Genomic DNA, 25,739 nt, shown 5'->3' on the forward strand with positions numbered 1-25,739 from the left:
TAAAAAATGTCAGTCGTGAAAAAAGATACAATTTTCAGATAAATTTTATAAAATCTTCTTGCAAATTAAGTCATATTACACAGGACAGGTGACAAAGACAAGGCCTGGGGGCCAGATCTGGCCCACCACATGATTTTTATGTGGCCTGCAAAGGCAAACCGTGAGTGTCAACTTCCATGTTTCTGATGAAAATCTGTACCAATATTTCAAATTGTCATATTTCATAAATGATAAGGTTGAACTATATGCATTTTTGTGTGACCAAACATAAACAATGCTGTGAAAACCCATTAAACGTGATTTCTGATTCCAAAACTAGTTCATATATTTCGTGTGTAAATATGATGAGGCGATTAAAGATTTTTATGGTTTCACAGTCATAATAGCCCTCTGAGGGAAACCGTACCTACAATGTGGCTGTGATAAAAATGAGCTTGACACCACTGTTATACAGGAACAGACTCACTTTTATTATATCAGTTTTTGAAGGAAAAATGCATTTTGGACAAAAATTCGGAATCACGTGAATCAAGTCAGAATTTTACTTGGGCGTGTTTTTCCCAAGATGTAGTCTTAACTGTCCACAAAAAAAGTTTTTTTGTTTTTAGATAAAACTAGTTGGATATTTTAAGAAATTACATTCAAATGAGAAGAAATTTGCTATATTCCATAGAATGTTACTCCAATAAATCCTTTTTTTTAACAGTTTTGTTTTCAATATTGTACTTGTTCAAAAATCAAGTTGCAGTTTTTATGAAAAATGTACTGTTGGCGAACAGTAGCGATTTTGCCCTAACCATTGCATCATTTGTTTTTGGTTTTCGTCATTTTGAAATCACATCAGCCTTGTCGAATGTTCTTAAGTCTAAGTACTATAGTTTTTGTTGCTCTTGCTGCAGGGTTTCATCCGACATCTGCTACAGAAAGCAGCCATGGAGTCTGGTCAAAGCTCTGATTGAGAAGAACACGTGGAGCGGCATTGAGGAATACTACCGCCATATGGGTGACTCACCTTGTCTACCCTTTTAAGGTTTTTCTTGGCTCAAATTGAGGCAGTGGTGATATCATTCTGATCGATGGAACATGTGCATATAAAGCTTGAAAACAATTTATCAGGGTCCTTTTTCATTTCCTCACATTCTTTTCAGTATAAACAAATGCATTCTACTCCTCTGCAGAGAGTGAGGTGTGCAAACTGGAAACGCTGCTGCAGTCCGAGGTGACCGTGGTGTCAGCAGGGGACGTCACCAACGCCGCTGAGACTGCCAAGACGGCGCCAGCCCTTCGACGACGCAAGCGTACCTGCTCACGCCGCCAGGGGGACCGTGAGGGAGGGGGAACCTCAGAGCGTGGGGACAGGAGCATCGGGGAGGAGCGAGAGTGCAGAGACGCCGGTTTGTATGCCGCCATGACACTTTGTTTTTGTTAAGATGTGTATTTTTTTTTGTAATGTTTTAGTTTTTTTTGTAGGTGCTCAGTATATGAAGCTGGGAGATCGTGCACGTGGTGCAGCACAGAATAACGTCTCCACTATCCTCCTCATTGTCAGTTTCATGTAAGTCACAGCAAAAGGGATTCATTCCCTACCAGGACTGAGTGGATTTTTTAGAAAACTTGAATAATTTGATTACACCCCCCCCCCCAAAAAAAAAAAAAATTGAGAATTCTGGTCCTTCAGTAAATGTGAAATATCAATTAAATATCAACAATAATTAGAATGATAAAAATATCAATTTTGTAGAAAAACGCCTTTAATTTTAACTTAAAGGTTAGATAATATAAATGAATATCACAGGTAGCATTTTCGGCTCTTGTGTGTGTACTAACAGCCTGATGTTGCATTTTCTCGCCATCTTCTCCCTTTTTTTCTCTTTTGTGCACCACATTGTCCCTGTGCGTAGGATCTGTATCAGGTACGGTATGAAAGGCTTTTACTACCTCAGCCACTGCAATGCCACACTTTCTTACAGGAAACCTATGACATGAACAAATTGGATTCAGTGTGCATTGAAACACAAACATGTTGATATTTCCTGTAATGAAGTCTGACTGTGATGTGAGTGAACAGTGAAATGTTTGTGTCTTTCATTTGCTTTGGATTATCCTTTGTCATGCGCACATACCCAAAATAACTTGTTTTTTTCCCCACCAAGCGCACACAATTATTTATCGTATTTCCCACAGTAGTGGCAAAGGGCAACTATTTTCAGTCTATAATATATTTTATAGAAATACAAAACAATATATTGAACCCCTTCACATTCTCATTTCAGCATTTGCCGATTTGTGGATTTTTGGGCGTAACTTCTCTGTTACCTGGTTTAAAAAAAAAAAAAAAAAAAAAGTTGGTGGCTCTGACCATAGTCATGTGTAATATAAAAATACTTCTTTGGCACTATCTTGTGGCCTTTTTGGACCATAGAACTATGTCATATATATATATGTGTATGTGTGTGCAAGTAATATAATTTTATATTAAAATTTTACAAATAAAATAGCAATAATACTAAAAACATTTCTTTCGGCTTGTCCCGTTAGGGGTCGCCACAGCGTAGGTGATGTCTGAACTTGAATAAAAGTTACTGCATTTTTTTAAGTGTAGGTGTCCATGTGAGGAGCAAGTGAATTTATAGGCAGCAATCATGGTATAGACCTGATTTAAGAAAATATGCTTAAAGGGTGTCAAAATACTGGATCCATATCACTAAAAGTTTTTGGGTCATATTTTAGTCTGGGGAAAAAAGTAATGCACCGAAAGGGGGTAAAGATAGACACATTGCTATGTGTCGATTGGTGAACAAAGAAAGGCCCATTCAAAAAAAATAAACAAACGAAAGAGCCCATGTGTAAAAAAAGACAGATGTCCTCAGTTTTTTTTACTCTCAACTTTGCTGTGATGTCATCTGACCGTCACAGAAGTGCTTGGTGTAAACAAATGTTTAGATATTTGCAGTGATGCGTGTTAACGAGCACTTGTGTTTCTTGCCAGTCTGGTGGTGCTGGTGGCACTCAATATGCTGCTGTTTTACAAGCTCTATTCTCTGGAGAGAGCTGCACACACGCTGGAGACGTGGCACTCTTACTCTCTGGAGGACAGGTGAGCATCAAAATGATATGAGATGGAACCCCAAAGTCAATTCCAGATACTAACATGGACTGTAGATAATAGTATAACAACGAATGACTAGATGCAGAGTCTGTCTTTGTTACATTTTGCATCAACTATAAGAAACTGGTCGAAGAGCCGCAAGATGGCCAGGCCTGCTTGAGAGAACATGAAAACACCACACTGATGTGTTAAACCAGGAGTCAGGAACCTTTTAGGCTGAGAAAGCCATAAATGCCAAATATTTCAAGATGCAATTTTAACAGAGCCATGCAGTATTTCAAAAACTAAATACAGGAGTATTTGCGCATTTATGCAAGACCAACACTTTTATAGTACCATAAGTCTCTGAATTATTTTAAACAACATTGTTACCCTGTTGCTAACCAATGATGACAAAAATATTTCTTACCATTAATGTGAATTCTGGTGCTGCACGGTTTTGCTGATGGCTTTATAGTCTGTTTCATACGTCGTAAGATGAAGTTCCATGCAGGCGTTGAGACTTCTATCCCTTCATGGTGAAAATAATTCAATTTAATTTGCCATCGTGATGGTACGATGAACAGTTCTTCCCGACAAAGGCGTGTCTTTTCTTCGTTTGACTATTTTGTCTTTAAGCAAATGTTTATTAGGAACATCAGGTATGAATGCTTTGGCATACTCCCCATCTGTGAATATAGACACACAGCAGAACCCTCCCTCTCCACAAAGTCTGTCCATTCTTGTTGAAAACTTTGGAGGTTTTTTTTTCTGTGAGTGACCTTTCTCAAAAGCGTTTCCATAATTAGTTGTTCTGAAGCCATCGGCGTTTGACCCTTCTGCGACTGCCACACTAAACTACGGCAACCCCACTAGGATCAACTCTCTGCGTCATTTGCGTTTCTTGCACGACAGAAATCACATGTACAGTATATGAGGGCTCTGCGAGCCATATGCAACCATCAAAAGAGCCAGATGTGGCTCACGAGCCATAGGTTCCTGACCCCTGTGCGAAACAGTCAACCACCATGGCGCTTTAACAAAACAAAGGGGGGAAAAAAGATAAATTCAATGTACACCCAACATTAATTGCATCATTGCTGGACTGAATTAGCTAATAAAATGTTTCTTTAAAAAATGCCAACCAAAAATGTTCAGCTTTGTGTAAAATTATGTAAAATGTTTTCTTTTTTTTTTTCAATTGACAATAGTTGATCACTTACACTTAAAAAAAAAAAATTCTATAGACTGGATCCTCAGTTTATGGCAGCGTAAGCCAAATTTGTATGTACAGTACATTAGAACAGAACACACCTCACTCCTATCATTAACTTCTGCCCATGCAATATGAAGTCATAATTAGAGTAAATATTTGTATGACGTAAAACATTGAATGTAGTGTTTCTTCTTCCACCTTCAGCCCTCTTCCTCAGACAGCAGGAGAGTGGGCTCAGGTGTTACAGCTGCAGAGACAGTTCCATCAGGCACAGCTCAGCAAATGGCAACAGATTCTGCAGTCGTCTGTGGCTCTTCTGGACCAGGTGTGTGGGTGTGTGCGTTTAGATAAGATGAAAATTCTAATGACCTGATTTCAAGCTTCTCGGCAGGCAAACGTCTGTACCTCAGGAATGCGTTTACAATTTAAATTCCTAATTCACATCTTGACTGAGGCACCACTGAGTTAGTACGACTCTCAAATATTGAAAAAAAATGGGAAACCTGGAGAAAAAAAAACAAAGCAAAACTGAAAAATAGCAACTTCAACTGCCCAAAAACCTGTTCATTTCACATTGTAGGTTCTAAATCGATTTTATGTGGTTTCTGTCATAATCGTGTGGTGAATTTCATGTCAGTCTCAGGCCCTGGTGGCAAATGCTAGTTTTTAAATATAGAATGCTGGCGGGCGAGAAGATGCCAGAAGAATGTAGGAAAAGTGTGCTAGTTCCCATTTTTAAGACCAAAGGCGATTTTCAAAGCTTTGGAAACTATTGCGGAATAAAGTTGATGAGCCACACAATGAAGTTATGGGAAAGAGTAGTGGAGGCTAGACTCAGGACAGAAGTCAGGATCTGCGAGCAACAGTATGGTTTCGTGCCTAGAAAGAGTACCACAGATACATTATTCGCCTTGAGGATGTTCGTGGAAAAGTACAGAGAAGGTCAGAAGGAGCTACGTTGTGTTTTTGCAGACCAAGAGAAAGCCTATGACAGAGTACCAAGAGAGGAACTGTGGTACTGCATGCGGAAGTCTGGTGTGGTTGAGAAATATGTTAGAATAGTACAGGACATGTATGATGGCAGCAGAACAATGGTGTGGTGTGCCTTGGGTGTGACAGAGGAATATAAGGTGGAGGTGGGACTGCATCAGAGATCAGCTCTGAGCCCCTTCCTGTTTGCAGTGGTAATGGATAGGCTGACAGATGAGGTTAGACTGGAATCCCCTTGGACCACGATGTTCTCAGATGATATTGTGATCTGCAGTGAATGCAGGGACCAGGCGGAGGAACAATGAGAAAGATGGAGGCATTCACTGGAAAGGAGAGGAATCAAGATTAGCTGAAGACAAACACAATATGTTTGTGAATGAGAGGGACAGAGGGGGAAGAGTGAGGCTCCGGGGAGAAGAGATAGCGAGGGTGGACGACTTCAAACACTTGGTGTCAACAATACAGAGCAATGGAGAGTGTGGTAAGGAAGTGAAGAAACGGGTCCAAGCGGGGTGGAACAGTTGGCGGAAGGTGTCTGGTGTTCTATGCGACAGAAGAGTCTCCGCTAGGATGAAGGGCAAAGTTTATAAAACAGTGGTGATGTCGGCCATGATGTAGGGTATTGAGACGGTGGCTCTGAAGAAACAACAGGAAGCAGAACTAGAGGTAGCAGAAATGAAGATGTTGAGGTCCTTGCTTGGTGTGAACAGGCTGGATAGGATTAGAAATGAGCTCATTAGAGGGACAGCCAAAGTTGGATGTTTTGGAGACAAGGTTAGAGAGAGCAGACTTCAATGGTTTGGACATGTTCAGAGGCGAGAGAGTGAGGATATAGGTGGAAGGGTGCTGAGGATGTAGCTGCCAGGCAAAAGAGTGAGAGGAAGACCAAAGAGAAGGTCGATGGATGTTGTGAGGGAGGACATGAGGAGAGTGGCTGTTAGAGAGGAAGATGCACGAGATAGGCTTAGATTGAAATAGATGACACACTTTGGCGACGCCTAACGGGACAAGCCGAAGGGAAAAGAAGAAGACTGTAAAAAAAACAAATTTGGAGATGAAACAAACTGTCGTCAATGAATAAAATAAAACTGTTAAAAACATTAACAAAATGGCCCCCTGGCATGATCAGTGTTATCCAGTGAAACGTTTTTCTTCTATTCTTCCAGATGAAGGAGTCACTTGAAAAGCTCCACCAAGGCATCACGGTCCCAGATGTACACCAGGACCAGCCGGCTGAGACAGACACCTGAGCCTGCTCCGTATGGTACTGTCCACCCCACCCCCCACACACACCAACCAACCCACATGGATGGTCCACCTTTACAGAACAATTCCATTAAACACACACCCACCAGGGAACGACATTACCCAAAGTCCTCCTCTCACCTGTTTGACTTGAAAACCACACGGTCCGGTGGTGACTCAGCAATAAAACTCAGATGGAAGCCCACAGGTGGGCCCTTCCAAAACCAACATCTGGAATCAACCGGAATTTTTTTTTTCCACAATACTTTTTGTTCTTTCGAGACGGCATAGGTATCCAAGTTTGGTATTTTTTCAAAATGAGACATGAAGATCAGCGCGTTAGTCGGAACCGTAACAGTATTTATTTCCAAAGTCGTACCCTCCTCAGGCTCTGATTGTCTGTTGGTAGGCAGCCAGTGACGACTGTCGTGATTTTTCTTGAATGTTTCATAGTAGGATATAATGTCAATAATAATAATTATGATGATGTCTGTGTCTCTCCGTTCACAAGGACTCCATGTTAGGTTTCAGATGTTTTTGTACTTAGTTTTTTTTTTCTTTTGTTTTTTTGTCCTCTCTTTCACGCTGGCTGGTTCTACAAGATCTCATCCTCTTGCCAATCACAAAGGACCAACCAAAATTTCCTTGTGTAAAAAAAGGGAACCTCGTCTTTGTTATACATTTCTTCAGCCTCTTTTTTTTTTATCATTCCATTTCTTCCTCCTTATATCTCCAGCTCCTTTTATTCCTCCATTCCTTCCATTTGTTACGGCCCTGCTGTGCACGGCCAGCCGCACACGATGAACAAAGGGGGTGTATTATTTATTTAGGGAGGACCGCAGAAATGAGAATGTACTGTGAAGATTTGCTTGTGCACATGGAGAGAAATGGAAACAAAAGAACAGGAAAAAGAAAAAATCTCCAAAACACAACTCCTGGCTCATTTTTGTGTGTGTCTGTCTTTACTATATTTATGAGAAATTAAGATTTAAGGATCCTCAATCAAGTGTTGAATTACTTGGGGCATATGTATTTTAGATAATTAAACAAATTGTAAGTCATAAAATATTAATATTGAATAAATAAAGTGAATTACAGTTTATATTACAATTTGGATTGACCAACAAATATTTTAATCTGACAAATATTGCAATATCTCAATTGAGGCACGCAGCTGTTGCAGTGGACAAGATCCTGTCAATTTTCATCATAAAAGAAACTGACACGCAAATTTCAATGCAACAAAAATTATAAAAATTGGTCTTTCTTTCTCTTTGGCCCAGTAATGAATGCCTCACGGCCCAGTATTTGTCCACGGACCGGTGGTTGGAGAACACTGATGTAAAGCACATCAAATTACTTTGTGGGTGAAATGCACTGCATAAATAAATTTGCCTTTCTTTGCTTTGCTACCCTGCCTCTCGCCTGGAGTCATTTGGGATAAGCTCCAGCACCCCCGTTATCCTAGTGAGGATAAGCGCTGTGGCTAGATGGACGGATAAAAGATTGAATAGCCATTTTGCGGTTTTGTCTCTCAGCCATTTCACTGTCTTGATTTGCAACATAACACTACTGCATTTAAAAAAACAATTTAAATGAACTTAATTTTATTAGTACTTGCACATGATGAAAAGGTGGTCAACGTAATTTCCTCTCGTTTGCCAAAATAATAATACAATTTGAAGTAATAACTAAGGACTTTTTTTCAGTGCAGTAGCAGTAATACTGCCCCTGGGCTGCAATTGACCCCTCCGTACAGGGCACTTAACCACGCCCCCTGAAGTGACGTCACGCCACGTGCGCTGACGTAAGACAAACAGTAAAAATGGCAAATACAATACAATACATTCTGAACTGAGACAGACTCCATGCTTCTGATTTCATTCAAATCAACGATATATTATAGATTCTAAATACAATACATTCTGAACTGAGAGAGACGCCATGCTTCTGATTTCATTCACACGTAGCAATGTTATGCTAGCGGAGAACGTCTCATTCATTTATACGAGACGTGTATTAAAAATCAAATTTAGGGCATATCTTCGTCCAAACACAGTCTGGTTAAGCTTCTGGCCGCGAGCCAGCAAGAAATCAATACGTTTGTGCAGTCCGATCATCGCTAAATATCGCTGAACAAAGAATAAGTGTGTCAATCGTAGCAGTGTTATGCTCGTGAAGAACTTCGAATTCATTTATATGAGACATGTATTGAAAATCAAATATAGGGCATACCTTCGTGCAAATATATGTGTTCCGGTTGATATTAGATGGATTTAGTTGATGATGCGGTCTTCCACAAAGTTTGATCCATCGAAGGCATTTTTCGTACTGGGTCTTCGGTTTTGGAAAGGGTACGAATGGAACTCCACCAACTAGCCTTTCAGGATACCTGTCGTCACTATTACAAAGTCCGTGACTACACCTCTTAACCATATTTTTTGTTAAATAACCCAAATACGCGATAAAACGCTAACTAAACCTATACTGGACCATTCAATGTTGTCAGAGAAAATGGCAGGAGCAAAAACGGGCTTTGGTCTTTGCAGATCTCTGGCTTCTAATTGGTCAGTGACGCGGATTGCGCAATATCCACGGAGGGGTCAATTCTTTTCAATTATGCTTGTCACGGCAAATTCCCTACAGGTGTGCCTGTGCACTTACAAACTACTTCATGATTTAAGACGTACGCCATTTTCAGCTTTTCCTGCGCACTCTAATAAATTAGGTCTAGTACTTTTGTATTCTTCCACAAACCTTCTCAAAACCATGAAACCGTAAGTTGTGGGACTGCTTCTTTAAAGTGTGTGGAAAGTCCTCAATGCAACTTTTTGCTAATATTATACATTTTTTTTTAATGCAGAATTCAAATCTGAAATCCGTTAAGAAGGAAACATTTTTATTTTTCCATTATCGAAAAAAAATTATGGTACATTGCTGGATTTGCCAGAAAAAGACTGAAACGAAGCGGAAACAGCCGAGTAGGAACGTGATGTCAAAACCGGCGATAATAGCGTGCATTGGAATACATTGTAAGAACGACGATGAATTTTCCAATATTTCGGGTGATGAACCCAATTCTGAAGGGTCCCGTGAAGATGAAGAATATGACCTTTGTAAAGGTGTTAAAGGTTATCAGTTTGAGCCAGTTCGAATGCAGACGAAATAGCTGCCCACGAAGAAAGGGCCGAGCACCAAGGGAGGAGGATATGCCTCGTGTTGGAAACAAAGACTGGTAAGCATTTGTCAACTTCTTGTTTGGTTTCATTAGTCATAAACTCAATAGTAAATGCTTCGCTATCCTGAATGTATATACACAAAGTTTTCGGTCTTGTTTTAAAATTATTCAAACGCCGTGTATTTAGTAAATAGGTACGCGACCACCCGGCCATTCATTGTACAGCGCGATGGACCTGCCCGTCCTTGTATGAGATACTATCTGCAGTACGATGTGTTTACCTGTAGTGACGTTAGAGGTCAGCCACAAGTGTTTTTCAGACATGGGAAACTAGGTCAAAGTTCGCAGACTTTAATTCATAAACACTTATATTTTTGGGTTCCATACACTTTAATGTTTTGGTCTTACGCCCACGCTACCCTGAAAGCACCCAATCTAGTCAGATCTCGGAAGTTAAGCGGGTTTGGCCCTGGTTAGTACTTGGATGGGAGACCGCCTGGGAATACCGGGTGCTGTAAAGCTTCTCCCGGCTAAATGCAGAGGGGCTGCGTCAGGAGGGGCATCCGGCGTAAAACTGTGCCAAACAAAATATGCGTTCATCTAAGATTGAAACATTGTGGTGACTCCTAATGGGACAAGCCGAAAGCAAAGGAAGAAGATACACTTTGTTTTAGCAGCACCTCCAAATGACACGTGGATCATTCGGTCGTCCGACGAAACCCGGTGGCAATTTGGAAGATTACCAAACGGAGAGCATCAAAAAGCAGAATCAACAAGACTGACAACAAAAAGCGCACCAATTTTGGAGCAACTTAAATGAGCTCTTTGCCACGTTTGCATTTACGTGTTCTGATTTACAGTATGTGGAAGTTTGGCTTTGTTTGCCAGTTCAGTGGTACTCAATTTAAGCCTGAGATGTTTTGCTTTGAAATGAATGAACCAATCGCATTGAAATGTTAAATTGGACTCATCCCACATCAGCCGCCCTTTGCTTCTTTTGATAAATAAATTTCAGCTGTAGGCATTTCCTGGTCTTTTTTTTTACTTTCTAGTAGGTTGTTTGTTTGTTTGTTTGTTTGTTTTTAATATTTTCTTTTTGAAAGTGTTCATAATTCCTTCCACCTTGACTAAGACCCTAGAAGTTGCAGCTGAAGAAAACCCAAATGTGTCACCATCATGCGTCCATCTTAGTGTGGTCGTCTTTTAGTGGTGAATAATCTATTAATATACAGTATATGTATGTATGTGTATATATATATATATATATATATATATATATATTATAGTGCCTTGAAAGGATCCAAGGACAGTTTTATGAAAAAAAAAGTAATAAAATAAGTTGTATAGAAGATGATCAACTATTTAAAATACAAATTAAATATGTGAATTTTCAAAACAGTTAAAGTTCAAACTAAATTGTAATTATTTTTGCATTAGTCATTAGTTATGGTGGCACAACTGGTTCAAGTGTCTGCTTCACGATTCTGAAGACCAGGTTTCAAATCCAGGACACTCCTGCATGGAGTTTGGATGTTCTCCCCGTGCATGCGTGGCTTTTTTTCTGGACACTCCGGTTTCCTACTAGACGCCAAAACATGCATTAATTGGATACTCTAAATCACAGGTGTCAAACTCAAGGCCCGAGGGCCAGATCCGGCACGCCTCGTGACATTATGTGGCCCTTGAAGGCAAATCAAGTCTGTCAAATTCCATGATTCTTGTGAATATCTGTACTAAAATTTCAAATCTTGAGATCATAAATGATAACACTGTGATATTGCAAACATTTACCAAACATGAACAATAGTTGAAAAAGTCATTACCCTTGATTTCTGATTCCAAAACGAGTTCATAAATTGCATGTGTATATATGATGAGGTGATTAAACAGTTTTATGGTTTCACAGTCATAACGGCCCTCTGAGAGAAACCGTAACTACAATCTGGCCCGCGACAAGAATGAGTTTGACGCCCCTGCTCTAAATAAATGTGGTTTTTAGTGAAAATGGTTGGTTGTCCCTTTGTGCCCTGCGATTGGCTGGCAACTAGTTCGAGGTGCACCCCGCCTCGTGCCCAATGACCGCTGGGACTGGCTCCAGCACTCCCGCGACCCCCATGAGGATGAGCGGCTCAGAAAATGGGTGGTCAACAATGTGTGTGTAGGTGATGCCCTTTAAAGGTATACATTCCATAAACACCCAAACACTACAGTACAAAATAAGAAAATAACACAGTTTATTTTGTTACTTTCTTTTTCTTTATCCAATGCAGTGTTATTAGGGTTCTTTACAAAAAGCACTTGACAAAATAGTGGTGTGTTTTGATGGCATTCCCATTCATTTCGAGAGGTGAAAATGTATTTGCGTTACGAGCTTGGGCCAATTAAACTTTCAAGTCAGTGTGCCACAGTATATTATATTTGCATATGAGACACTGTTATTTCACCTTTACTATTGTTTAATCAGAATTACGATGAGGCTCTTTCCTCTTGGCAGTCGTGTTTCGTTTTCTTCCCCGAGTTTTTCTTTTTGCCATCTCATGAAGGTGATTTGCTACCCTCTCGTGGCCACCATTATATTACATGCTCCAATATGGAGAAACTTGTAACAAGCCTATTCATATTTTCCTTTGTTGAAGCACACTGACATTGGACATGCTTTTCAGTCGTCTGCATGCAGGTCATGAGTCCCTTTTACGTTTTTTAGTCCCCTTCCCCGCCTCCAAAAAATAGACATATTTTTTATCAATATACAAATTTTCAAAAATATATTTCTTAATTTTTTGGATACACTTCAGGAAGTACCATATGAAAAATTAATTTGTTAGCAGCTTTCAAACCGTGGTGAGTTGTAAAAATTGATATATTTTTTCAAGATGTAAAGTAAAATTTGATAAACATGTCAGGACATATATTGAAATTGTAACTGTACATTAGGAGTAATGTTTTTTTATATAATTTAATTTTAAATCGATAAATTAGTAAAAAATAAAATAAAATGTCTTTTTATGAAGTGCTCAATGTTATACTCTCTATATTATATATTTTGTTTTAGAGCTTCTCACACAACTGAAAAGTCAAAGTAAATGAAGTCCATTTTAAATCAAGAAAACAGGACCGGTTGAAAATTTTTAGTTCAAACGTTAAATTTTCAGAGAAAATGTTACAAGGCATATATATACTTTATTAGCAGGCATCCATTTTTGCCTGCCATTACGTTAAATGTTATATCCAGTATATATTTATATTTTTTTGCTTGCGCCACATTCCTAGAAGGAGGTGTTTATTGATCAAGAGCCCTTAAACGCTGGCACACACACACAGAGTTGTTTTTCTTTTTTTTTTTTGTAGATTTGCATAAAGTGTCTCGAGTGGAGCGTCACTCTCACTTCTCGTTGCGTTGTGGAGGCGACGGTGACGCCGAAGCTGGATGTGAGAATCCGTCCCTGCGCCAGCACTTTCTCACACTGAGGTAACAGAAAAGAATGAATAATTATGAAATAGTTTTATTGAATTGATTTTGGCCGGGTGTGTGTGTGGGCTGAAATATGTGCCAGTAAGGACTGCATTTGAATTTGAATTGCGAACTTAATTGTATTAAAAACTGAATTGGAATTTTTTTATTGTTTGATTTGAACCATTGTATTCAAAAATCTGAATATAGAGAGAATCTGTTTTTTAACAGAATGATTCAAGCTCAGCATTTCAAATATAAATTCAATTCAGTTCCTGCTTGCACAGATTTAAACCCACAGCATACACGGTCACGACGTATCCCGTCAAATCAAATCATTTCATAGTAGGTAGGATTGTTGGGTATTTTGTGGACTTCAACCTACCATGTTTTCTACGTTACTCTGCCACCTGCACACCTGCACAGTTGTCTTTGTTTTCAGATGTTATTGCTAAATACTCCACCCTGACAGGACCATGGAGGAGGGGAAAAAAAAACTGGTTAAGAAAATCAAAACAATTTTTTTTTTGATTCAACAGGAGAACATTGAATAGGGAAGGTGGAGTCAAGTGTGATGTCATCTATTGTTGCTGACTTGATGCAGTCATAATCTATTTTCAACGCATTCATCAGTGCCGTTTAACATAATGAAACATTTCTCTCTTGAATCGCAATAGAAGGCAATGACCTGAACGAGTGGGAATATACACGGGTGCTAATTATGCAGTCATTCATGCATCCGCTGACTTCATTTCGCAGTCACATTCATCCATCCTTTCTGACCAACCTCATCCATTCATACATCACCAATTATAGCCTCGTCCACTAATTCTTAGCTCACCATCCAGCAATTCTAATTTCATCCATACATTTTAACCCTAGAATCCATCTATTCATCCATCCATCATAGTCAGGGTTTGTCCAAAAACAGTGTTGTTAGCCCCATTTTTGTTAAGCCCTTCCCCCAAGTCATACCAGTGCAGCACTGACTGCCGGAGACAAATTCCTTGTGTGTTGGTACACACTTGGCCAATAAACCTGATTCTGATTGTGAAGTTGCATTCACTTGCAGGAGGCACTCGCTTGGATGGCAGCACTAGGAAAGAAACCCTTGCATGTCATTTGATCAAGATCGCGTGATGAAAAAAAATGAGGTGTGGGCGATGGTTGAATGATGATTTTAGCATTCGTGTGTCAGTCGAAAAGATCGTTGTGTGACGTTAGGTGCTTTGAAATGACAGTAATGCAGTAATTTACATTTCACCAGGCAAATTGACACAAAAATAGACTTGGTTGACATAGACATGGTTAACTTACTGAGGGACTGGTTTATTAATTCCTTTTTCTGTTACCCGTATTAATGAGCTAGAAATAGAACTGATGTGAGCTAGCAGGCTAGCAATTATGTCATTTTATCCATACCTGTGAAAAAATGTCTTGATGATGGAGGTTTGCTTCCTGGTCTGTCCCTTTAGAAGTTCTCATGATACCACTAGGCAGTCTTTTGATCCTCTGTACAACTTCATTGGTACCTCAACTTAAGAGTGACCCCTTACAAAGAAAGGAGGCATTGCTCCATTTGCAGATAGTGAACAATTCTCGTTTACTCTAAAACTACACATGAAATAAGAGACATGTTGAGTAGGTAATAAAACCACGCACCTTTGCTTCATGAGAGTCCATTATCTTAGTCCTAACACCAACACAAAATGCCATAGAGTTGCTAACAAAACTACCAATAGTAGGTATAACCCTGTGAACAGAAAAAGTAGCAACGCAGGCAGACTGACATCATGCTTGCAGGTACATATTCTTTATCCTCTGAGACGAAGTGTACTGTGCCTTACAGTGTAGTCATATGTAAGTATTATACTTCCTCCTGACGGCCAAGCTACACACAACAGAAAGAGCAGCACAATTTCAGTGGGTATTCAATGATGAAATCATGACTCACAAATTTTTTTTATCCTCTTATTCATAGTTATGTGTCTTTTTATGATATTGTATAATACTGTAGAGCAGTGGTTGTCAAACTGTGGTACACGTGCCACTTCTGCACAGCTTTCCTTTTGTTGTTCATGACAAAATTGTTGAAATCCAGACAGTCATTTGAAGTTTTTAGAAAATCCAGTACAGTACATTTAAGCATGGTTGTATTTAACTGTTAATACATAATAAATACATATATTTGCGTTAAATGTTTTAGAACTGTTTTCAAACATTTATTCGGAAGGAAAAAAGTACTTGTGTACAATACCTACTTTAAATTCAAGCATTATGTAAGTCATGTATCTTTAAAACTGCATCATGTTGCAGTAATATCATAGTCCAAGGGGAATCCAGTCTAACCTCGTCTGTCAGCCTATCCATTACTACCGCAAACAGGAAGGGGCTCAGCGCGGATCCCTGATGCAGTCCCACCTCCACCTTAAATTCTTCTAACACACCAACGGCACACCTCACCGCTGTTCTGCTGCCCTCATACATGTCCTGTACTATTCTTACATATTTCTCCACCAGACCGGACTTGCGTATGCAGTACCACAGTTCCTCTCTTGGTACTCTGTCATAGGCTTTCTCTAGGTCTACAATGACACAATGTAGCTCCTTCTGACCTTCTCTGTAGTTTTCCACGAGCATCCTCAAGGCAAGTTGCTACTGTTGCTCACAGTAGCTTATAATATTAATAAATTATATACTTTGTAGGAGTACATCCTCAGCTTTCTGCTTAATTAACACTGAGGGAGAGTACGCGACTGTATTTTGATTTGGATCCTTGCAGTGATACTTGGAGAGCTGAGGATTTTTTTTAGCTGGTACTTGGTGGATAAAGTTTGAGAACTACAATGTTTGAGGGCTGTTAGTTATCCCAAAAAAATCTTTTGGTGGTGTTTATTGGAAGGCTGAAAGACGAATGGCCTTTCCGTTCATTTCAACCACTAAAACATGAGTCGAGTATTTTGAGCTGCATTGGGGTCCATGGAATGAACTTTTATGCCTATGAGAAGTACTCTTTGCGTCTCGCTTACTAATGTATCATAAAAAGGTTTGTTGACTCACGCATTCTCCCTCAAGGCTTCCTCCCCAGCGGCCGAGATCTTCCTGTAGCAGTAGATCATCTCCACCAGAAGCCACAACTGCAGACCGATGATGGACACGTACATCATCACCTCGGACAAAATGGATGCCATCCCTCGCGTCACTGGTGCACGGGGGTACAACAGAGGTACGTTGGTGCTCAGCGCTCAATAAATCGTCATCCTATTTTTTTTTAAATGCTAAAAGGCTGCATACTCGCAGGCACCACTCGGACGTTAATGATCTTGCTTCTGTTGGTGTGGAAGGTGTAGTCGTTGTAGGCGAGCACACGGCTGAAGACGCACTTGTAGGCGCCCGTGTCGTTGAAGGTGACGTTGGCGATGTAGATGGAGCCATCCTGGAGATCCAACGTGTGTCTGCTGCCACGCCACTGCACGCGCGACTCAAAGCGCTGGTCCGCAATCCAGCCGTGCTCGTCCTCGTAGCTGTACAGCTGAGCAGCAAAGCGTACAGGTACATTCATAGTATATCATAGATATAGAATTAAAAGACATTTTTATAAAACAAGGTTAAAGTCACAAAGTTGAGCTTTTTTTTTTTTTTATGAAATCAGTCCCCCATAAAATGTGTATTTTTATTTTGATTTTATTTTATTGTTTCAACTAAATACAATGTGTAATCTCAATTTTAATATATTCAAAGTAAAAAGATTTGTGTAAAAGTCAAACATGATTTTTATCAATTTTGTATGTTTTATTTTGAATGCTTAATACGTGTAGAACTTGGGCTGAAGAAAAAAAACAGTAACATTCATGAGAAGCTTTCGTCTCCACTTATAAATACCCTTTGAAATGGTTATAAATAAATAAATAAATAATGAAAAATTTTGTTAAATTAAAAACGAAATGGAAAAATTTAATGGCGTTTTTAAATGTTTTTCATTCAAATAATTTATACTTTTACAAACTACTTTTACCTTACACTTTAAATTCAGATTTGTTTGTGTACTTTTGCATCAAATTAATTTTTTAATTAAGTTTTCAAAAAATTCATCCATCCATCCATTTTCTGAGATGCTTAGCCTCACAAGGGTCGCGGGAGTGCTTGAGCCAATCCCAGTTTACTTCGGGCGATAGGTGGACCATAATTGTCATTGTGTAATTTTCCTTTTTTTAATAATGAAGAAAAAATAAAATATGCATCTGTATCAAATTTTTTAAAAAAAAAGACTCAATGTGCCCTGCGATTGGCTGACAACCAGTTGAGGGTGAACTCTTGTCCGATGACAGCTGAGATTGGCTCCGGGACTCACGCAACTCACTAAATGGATAAATGTATTGATGGATAAAATAAAATGTAAAACGTATTATTCTTTTTAAATTTCTAATTCAATCAAAGTTTTCATGTTACTTTATTGATTCAATTTTTGGGTGAATTCATTAAAAATAGAAAAATATATTTTTGAGTTTAATTTAAAAGTTTTTTTAAAGATAGGTTAAATCTGTTATTTCATATTTTAAATCAACGTTAGTAATTTTTAAAAGGTAAAAATGTGTGAAATTTTTTTGAAAGGAACTCTTCATTGCATGATTAAACCATGCGCAATATACAGTATGCCTTACTCAATCCCTCTGTATCCATTTTAGGAACTGAAATTTGGGATTTATAACTACCAATTATTTTTTTAATTAAAATGTACAAATGTGTCCTTTTCACGTTGTCTCAAATTCGATTCCTTTTCCTTGGATTGGATTTTTTTTCAAGTGTGTTGTATTTCCGCGTCACTGACATGTGAGAAGTGGACGTCGTCGCGGGCCTTGAAGAGCCAAGTGACGCTGGCCGTGGCCTTGACCTCGCCCCTCCTCTTACACGAGATGCAGCCCAGCTTGAATCCTCGGTTGGCCACCGCCTCCGTGTCTGAGTCCACCTCCACGCACGCCCCCCCGCAAGCGCCCGCTAAAGGGACCACACGTCACACAGGCGGATGTCGTCATGTGAGAGCTTTTGTGTTGATGAGAAAAATGAAGGCGAGATAAATGATGTCAAATCTTTTCTCTTCATGGATGTGACCTATAACCTGTACAACTAATGGGATGTTTCTTTTTTTTTTTTAAGATGTACTGTAATTTCTCAAAAATAATGCGTAAATATTTTCAAAAAGTTAATAGAGCGCATTGTATTTAGGTATGGATGAAAAATAAAAAATACAATCACATTGTATCGTCGTATAAGGGTACATAGAGTGGCAAAAAAATGTATACATATACTGTACATTTCGATATGATGTTCGATGTATTATGTTACACATTTATACTTATTATGATAATGTGCGCCCCCAACCTGAACTCCGTCCTCAGGGGGGAAGGGGAGCGTTGCATTTTACGATCGTTATCGTAGCATGTTTGTTGCTACTGCGCCAAAGGTCAGAAACGACTGCCCGTGAGTTTGTTTTAACTTAAACTAAGACACAAAATACTGACCAGAATGGCTAGTTGTCCAGCTGCTTTTAAAAGAAATGTAATCACTCGTGCCGATGACGCTGCTAACCCAGAAGTAGCGCGGCAGTCCGAAACAACGATAGCTCGCCTCAATGGCTTTGGGTGGGTATCAAAACAACGTGAGCTCAAACTACATAATACGAGCGTCATGGGCGCATTAAAAAAAAAAACAACAAAACAAAAAACGGGAGAGCGCACACAATTGAAATGCTCGCTTTTTTTTTTTTAAGTTCCCCTTACACTCATTTCTATGTAGTTTGAGCTTTCGTTTTGATCGCGACCTGACGCTATGAAGAGCTGCCACAGATTGTAGCCGAACAGGGGGAAGAGGCTGCGCTGCGAAACCAAAGCTCATGGGATTCAAAATATGTTTCCTCACAAACGCCATGGATGGCACAGAGGATGACATGCGGTAAAAGCAAGATGGGATGTTCATGACGCAATACAGGAGGCAATGGAACTGGACCAAGTCATCAATGATGAGTTCGACAGTGATGCACCAAAAGTAGCTACTATGGATCTTTTTCGGATTGGAGATGAGTCAGATGCTTCTTTTGAAGACTTGGCTAAGGATGTGTAATATAGTGGATAAACTGCACTATGCACAAATGGTTTATGCACAAATATTTAATGTAAAAAATGTTTAAGTTAAACAGTGGTAAATGGTTTATTTAAGACTGTAATATGTGTGTTACAAACAGTATTAATAAAATGTTGTGATATCATTGAGCATATATTTTAGTCGGTTGAGGGATTCTGTTCTGTCAATTACAGGGACCAGGACAAGCGTATCACATGGCCTGTCCCGAGATTATATTACCGCTACATCAGCACATGCACAATGATTATTATTAATGATTGTTGTACAGACAGATTTTTGAAAAACAATACAAGTACAAACCTGATAAAATGTAAATACAGATCATTCCTAATATTCTGAGCAAATGGATAGAAGCAAGTTGGTGGTGCACATTGTACATTGGAAGAAGGGGTTTCCTGATTTTTTTAGGTCAACTTTGGGGGTGCGTATTATACTTCAGGACGCATTATACTCAAGAAATTATGGTCATTTGTCATATGCCAGATGTTCTAGTAGGCTTTTTCTGACACTAGCAAAACCACGATTTTATGCTAAAACTGACTGCTATTAATTAATAATTCCCTCCGTGTCCCAAATTATAAATTGCCTCATTTATTTCGACTACTGGGCTCAAAAATATGATTTTCATATTTTTCCACATAGGTTTTTCACAGGTTACTGGTCACATTAATGGTTGAAAATATTTTGAAATTATTTTTGTGGGTTGAATTGTCTTTGTATCAAAAACCTGCCATTACATCGCTACCATCAACATCATCATAATCATTGTCATTACTATCGCCGTCATCACCATCACCAAGAAAATGTTCCTTGCATGTTGAAAAGAAAAAATCTGGTTGAAAGAATTAAAAACCTAATTAGTAATTTTATGGATTAAATTTAATTTGTAAATTTTGTAATTTCACATTTGTAGTTCTCATTCAGTTTTAGATTTAATACAAATCAGAATTTTTAATTCAAGGAATTCTTGAATGTAATAAAAAGAAATGTGTAATTATTTTTTACTCTACTGAAAAAATGTTGAAATTTAACATTTCATATTTAATTCAAATAAATTGACATCTAATTCTTTTTTTTTTTTTGTAAATGCATCATCATGATGACCGAGTTGCGTTAATTACGAGGGCGCAACCATAATCCGCGCCAGATGTGCGTGTATCTCCTAATCCTGACGAAAGTCGCTTTAATACAGCAAGATTCGCAATCAGTCAGTCATTTCTCATTTCATAATGGAGGGACGACAACGAGAAGGCCAACACGAGCAAACAATCGGGAGCAACCATGCAGGCGGCAGGCGGCTCAATGTCATAAAGCCTTTTTATGCTGACACGGCGGAATGACACCATCAGACAGCACAAACAAACACGCACATGGATGGACGGCGTGTGCATACCGCATCAAAAATGTCACGGCGTTACGTAATCTGTCATCTGACGAGATGGGATTACGCAACAGATATTCAACAAATTTGCCATGTGCTAGCTCACTAATCCCTTCAATAAAATCATGTGTGACCTCAAATGCACAAACACACGCAATTATATATCCACGCACCCTTGTGAGGATAACCAGCCTGAAAAACGGATGGCTATGCATATGCATGTTTGGGATGATGACTCATTTTGTGACCGTGCTCAGAACTTAAAACACTCCTATTGGAAATCGCCTTTGCTCATTGGAATGAATGGAAAGAGCATTAATGCTCTCTAGAAAAAAAAAAAAAAAAAAACTACAACAACAATAAATGGTGAGTGTGATCTTTAACTGCGATTGGCTGGCAACCAGTTCAAGGTGTACCCTGACTCCTGTCCGTTGACAGGTAGAAAAAAATAAAAAGTAATAATCAAATGAAGATCGCGTGAATAGAATGACCATCAATGGAGAAAAGAAGAACAGCGGTTCGGGCCACATAAACAGGAAAGGGCGAACATCCGTGACATTTCCCTGAATCGCGAGCTAGCCTGAAACTTTCCACGAGGACAACGAGACGATTGAGCGAATGTTTGAGTCGCTGCTCCCTCTACAAAGTCGTCATTTTGACTTCAGACAATAAATGAGACAGTGGGACAGCTGTCCCATGGGGGGATGAAGCTGTGATTCATGGGTCGTTATGCTGGATGGATTAATTAGTGAGGTCACAAGGCGTCCGACATATTGTCTGCCATGAGTTTCATAACTGCACCCATATGGCCGAGAGGGTCCCTCCATGAGCGGAGTTCAGAATGTCCATTTGTGCTTGGATGCCTACATACACGCACACGCACACACACACACTGGAAGTTGTGGGCTCATCCATGCTGAGGGGGCCTAAAGGACAGGACTGTCCTGGAAGTGGAAGAACACTTTTTTTTTTTTTTTAAATTATAAGACTTTAAACAATTGTGGATATGACGTCATTAGCAGACTTACAGGTGTTTGCTCCGCAATGTTGTGTCTGATGTGTACATTTACATCATTCATTCATTGAGTCATTTACCCCCACCCCAATTCTGCCTGCATTTCTATAATAGTGTTCGGCCATGTGGTCGCCTACATTAACAACGGCCATTTGCGAAGAGATGACCCTAATTTACCCTAATGCTGAGGGGCCGTAAATGGGCATCAATTAGGAAAGCGATTCACCGCAGTGACGACCGCGTACTTCCTGGTTCTGCTGCAAGAGTGCACGAATGACCTCAAGAGTAGAAGGATATTCATTTTGAAGTTGAATTGAATTACCTGTGGACGCAGAAAAGAAGGAAGTCTTTCTTTGGAGTTAATATTGCTTGTTTTTTTCTGCAGTAATTTATTAATTTTTTACAATTGTTTATTTTATTGTTATTATTATACGCAATACAGGATAATGTGAATCCGACCTTTACTGAATATATCAAAATATCAAATAATATGTTGAAATTCATGATTAAATTTTTGTTTTTCATTTAAAAATGTCACCGACTTTATGTAATAAATAATGTATATAATTAATCCAACATGAACTTCAATTCAATAATTTTAATGTTCGATTTAAATTGTGTATTCTTCATAGTTAACTAAGCAGTTTGCATGTTCTCCCTGTGCCTGCGTGGGTTTTCTCCGGGCACTCCGGTTTCCTCCCACATCCCAAAAACATGCAACATTAATTGGAGACTCTAAATTGCCCCAAGGTGTGATTGTGAGTGCGGCTGTCTGTTTCCCTCTCCCCTGCGATTGGCCGGCAACCAGTTCAGGGTGTACCCCGCCTCTTGCCCGTTGACAGCTGAAACAGGCTCCAGCACTCCAAGCAACCCTCATGAGGATAAGCGGTGAAGAAAATTGATGGATGGATAGATAATTATCTTTGTAATTAATTCGATTTTCCACATTTTAAGAAATAATGTGATTTTTACATACTTGAGCAAAATCTTGTCTCATTTTTAATTGAATAATTTCATTTTCCACATTTTGATTTGAAAATATAACGATATTAGATTGATTCAACATGAACTTATCATATTATCAAATAACTGTTAATGTTGTATTTCAATGGTGTATTCAGAATTTTGGGAGAGAACATTCTCTTATTCAATTCATACATATTGATGTATTTTTCATTCAAATTCTACATAGATATTATAGAATCTTTTTTTAATTTCTGTCTTAAAATGGTTTCTGAAGCCATCTATCACTGCATCGAATGTAATGAGTGACTGTCATCAACCTTCCATCCTCGTTAATATTGTCTGTTTTGTTTGCTTCAAGCGCAGTCATCCAGATTTAAAAGGGTGCTATTTTTAATCAAGGCCTTCATCTTCTGAGCTCTCGTCCAATTTCCTGACTTATCCTGCCTGCTGAACTCCATCCGTTAAAAAAAAAAAAAAAAAAACACTAACCAATCATTAGCATGTTGCAACATCTGTGTGAACTGTTTGTGATTTTAAGTGTTGTTTGTATTGTTTCAGCACAAACTAGAAATTAAGATGATTAAAGCTGTGACGAAGCCTGTTGAATTTGCCCTGGAACTCACCCCAAAATTCATGATCAGGTGTGTGAAAACCCTTCATGCGTCCACCTAATTTTATGTGAATCGGTGAAATTTGACTCAGGAGGGTTTTGGGAATCCACAAAATGACCAACAATTTTTTTTAAGGCATGCGCTACTTACATTATATGGTCCTTCGGCTATTTAGCATCACTGATATGATACTTGCATCCAAATGGGTCTGATATGAGCTAATTTGTAGCCTGAGTTGGTCAAAATATGAGCCCTGGCTGTTTGTTTTCGGTTTCAAGCACAGGTCCTTGAGACCTTTTGGTGTGTCCTGTTATGACAGATACGTCCACTCGACGACATGTTGATTGGTGAAACTGGTACGAGGGGTTGAAAAATAATAAAATACTGCAAAGGGAATTTGTTAAGCGACTGCTTCCAACCAAAATGGCCGACTTCCTGTTCAATTTGGGGTATGGATTCGATCTTGTAATGATAGACACATCCATCTAATTTTCTTAAGATCATTGTGAATTTTGGTTAAATTTATGAACCAAAATTTGATGACATGCTCCACTCACATTGAATGACATACAAAATATAAACGTTCTAAATGAGCAATTTCTCGTTTAATTTCAGGCGTGGGTCCTTGAGACTTTCTCATGCACCCTGTTATTATAGACATGTCCACCAAATTTAACCCAAAATCTGTTGAACGCTCAAACTGCTGTGGGGAGATCTTTTTATTATTTTGTCTTTATTTACAGTTTATTTTTCCCCCCACTAACTTTCCTGAGGGAGCAACTGAGTGAGTTTTCAAACAAAATCAGATAATTTTTTTTTTCTCTTCAGGCACATCAAGGACCCCAGAAAGGCAATATTTGTTTAGCACTGCTCAGTGTGCAAGGCTGTGATAACGAGACAAATAGCAGCAGTTGCATGACTGGAGATAATCTCTCCTAATTCATCACATCCTTTTTGCGGCCTCTTTTAGATCCTTTTGGCTTAAAATGAGATCATCAGTGACGCGCAACCTCAAAGCTCTCATCATGTCTGGGCTACCGCATTTTAAACTACATCTGCCCAAAATACAAACACGTTCATGAACCTACCTTCAGTGAACTCACTCGGGTGGAAGATCGATTAAAAATGTGTTTGTGGCATGTGCAAGTCGTGAAAATTGAGGAATTGACACCCATCCTATAAAGATTTGTAGCTGCCTATCGATCCCGCAAGATGGCGGAAAAGCATTTTTTCCCCAATAAGCACACGGCTGTGGCCTGGCTAAATGAAACTCCTCCTCTAAGTTCAACATAGTTGCTTTGCACTATGATTTCTTTAAGCAATACTTTTGCATTAGACATGGCTTTGGCCTGGGCAAAAAGACACCAAGAAGAAAAAAAAGTTACATATTTGCCAATGCCAAACCGCGAACGTACACTCTATTGTTGCCAATGTAATGAAAAGCAGGAAGTACTCACCTTGAAGCACTATGAGAAGGACCAACAGTATCCAGTTAAGGGGGGTCTCCGCCAAGGCAGACATGTTGCCGCTGACGTCCACGCCACACGCCAAAGCACACAGGCGGAGCGATGGGATAGTTCCCCCCCAAAAATGAAGACGAAGCACCGAGAGCTGAGAGTCTGGAAGTGAAGAAGAAGAAGAAAAGGAGGACTTCAGCGGTCGCCTCCCCAAAGAGTGTCCAATTACAGAGGAAGAATCGCTCACAGTGTCGCCTTGGAGTCTATCCTCAACTATTCATGATGGACCAGGTGAATTGCTCCAACTCCTCTTTTTTTGTCCTCTTTTCTTTTTTGGCTTTATCCCACAAGGACCGTGGGAGTTTTACCACAGCAAACGTTTGCGGTCTTGAATGGAGCCACACCGTTTTCTCCTCCTTTGACTTTTTCAGTCCAAATCGTCTATAAAAACGTCTAGAATTAAAGCTGCAGTCTCTAAGGTTTGTAATTGTCTAGACACCCCAAAAATGGTGGCAAAACATTCGATTCTTCTAAATGAAACTCTTCAACTCACTTTAACATGGATCCTTGCTGCCAAAACGCCACAAAAACAGATATCAAAGCACTACTTTTTCATCAAATGAAGCTCCTCAGTTGACCTCAACATATTGTCATGGAACTAAACCGGATACCTTTTTGTTTGTTTTTTCTTCTTGCTTTGCCTTGAGCACAAAAACTGTAAAAAGCCAATTCCCAAACAGGTTTCCAAAAAATCTGATCATGGGTGAAGCCTTCAAGATGGTGCCAAAGTCATACTTTTCTTGGTTTGTCCTGAGCACAACACCAGTCAATTTTCACTGAATAATGAACGATTAGTTTCCCCCAAAAAAATCATTACACCGATCAGAATTTTCTGAAAATGAATGATGATGGGTTTCTCCTCCCCCAAAAAATTCTTTACAGGTAATTACATCTCCAAAAGTATTCCTTTGCCTTGAGGACAAAAGCAGCCAATAGGAAGATA

At 39.2% G+C, this 25,739-nt stretch overlaps 2 protein-coding genes, 1 long non-coding RNA gene and 1 pseudogene across 6 annotated transcripts in view; 3 read left to right on the forward strand and 1 right to left on the reverse strand.

The window, feature by feature from the left end:
• gramd1a (GRAM domain containing 1A) overlaps positions 1 to 7,471 on the forward strand; it is a 43,083-nt gene extending 35,612 nt beyond the window's left edge. For all 3 annotated transcript variants that reach the window (XM_061819139.1, XM_061819140.1, XM_061819141.1), the window contains 6 exons: positions 900 to 1,003; positions 1,179 to 1,394; positions 1,471 to 1,555; positions 2,990 to 3,097; positions 4,509 to 4,629; positions 6,461 to 7,471. In XM_061819139.1, coding sequence (XP_061675123.1) covers positions 900 to 1,003; positions 1,179 to 1,394; positions 1,471 to 1,555; positions 2,990 to 3,097; positions 4,509 to 4,629; positions 6,461 to 6,544 — 718 coding nt within the window. In that variant the 3' untranslated portion in view covers positions 6,545 to 7,471. The remainder of the gene's footprint in view (positions 1 to 899; positions 1,004 to 1,178; positions 1,395 to 1,470; positions 1,556 to 2,989; positions 3,098 to 4,508; positions 4,630 to 6,460) is intronic.
• Positions 5,574 to 25,121, reverse strand: scn1ba (sodium channel, voltage-gated, type I, beta a). Of its 2 annotated transcripts, XR_009794910.1 has the most exons (9): positions 24,984 to 25,121; positions 24,737 to 24,898; positions 17,997 to 18,163; positions 16,463 to 16,700; positions 16,229 to 16,370; positions 13,554 to 13,633; positions 13,104 to 13,181; positions 8,775 to 8,931; positions 5,574 to 5,617 (listed from the first exon to the last, which is right to left on the reverse strand). XR_009794910.1 is itself a non-coding variant. In XM_061819147.1 (7 exons), exons 2-6 carry the CDS (start codon positions 24,798 to 24,800, stop codon positions 13,567 to 13,569), a joined length of 678 nt encoding a protein of 225 aa, XP_061675131.1. In that variant the 5' UTR covers positions 24,801 to 24,898; positions 24,984 to 25,121; the 3' UTR covers positions 11,969 to 13,181; positions 13,554 to 13,566. The 2 variants fall into 2 exon arrangements, 1 of the variants encoding a protein (XP_061675131.1); XM_061819147.1 differs by lacking the exons at positions 5,574 to 5,617; positions 8,775 to 8,931 and having other exon boundaries at positions 11,969 to 13,181.
• Positions 9,418 to 18,108, forward strand: LOC133500468 (uncharacterized). Its single transcript, XR_009794911.1, has 5 exons — positions 9,418 to 9,774; positions 13,066 to 13,186; positions 16,244 to 16,394; positions 16,513 to 16,720; positions 17,972 to 18,108. It is a non-coding gene; the product is annotated as an uncharacterized LOC133500468 (long non-coding RNA).
• LOC133501558 (5S ribosomal RNA) lies at positions 10,120 to 10,238 on the forward strand (annotated as a pseudogene).
• Positions 25,122 to 25,739: the final 618 nt, after the last annotated feature.

The sequence above is a fragment of the Syngnathoides biaculeatus genome, chromosome 5 (assembly GCF_019802595.1).
Source record: "Syngnathoides biaculeatus isolate LvHL_M chromosome 5, ASM1980259v1, whole genome shotgun sequence".
Taxonomy (NCBI): Eukaryota; Metazoa; Chordata; class Actinopteri; order Syngnathiformes; family Syngnathidae; genus Syngnathoides; species Syngnathoides biaculeatus.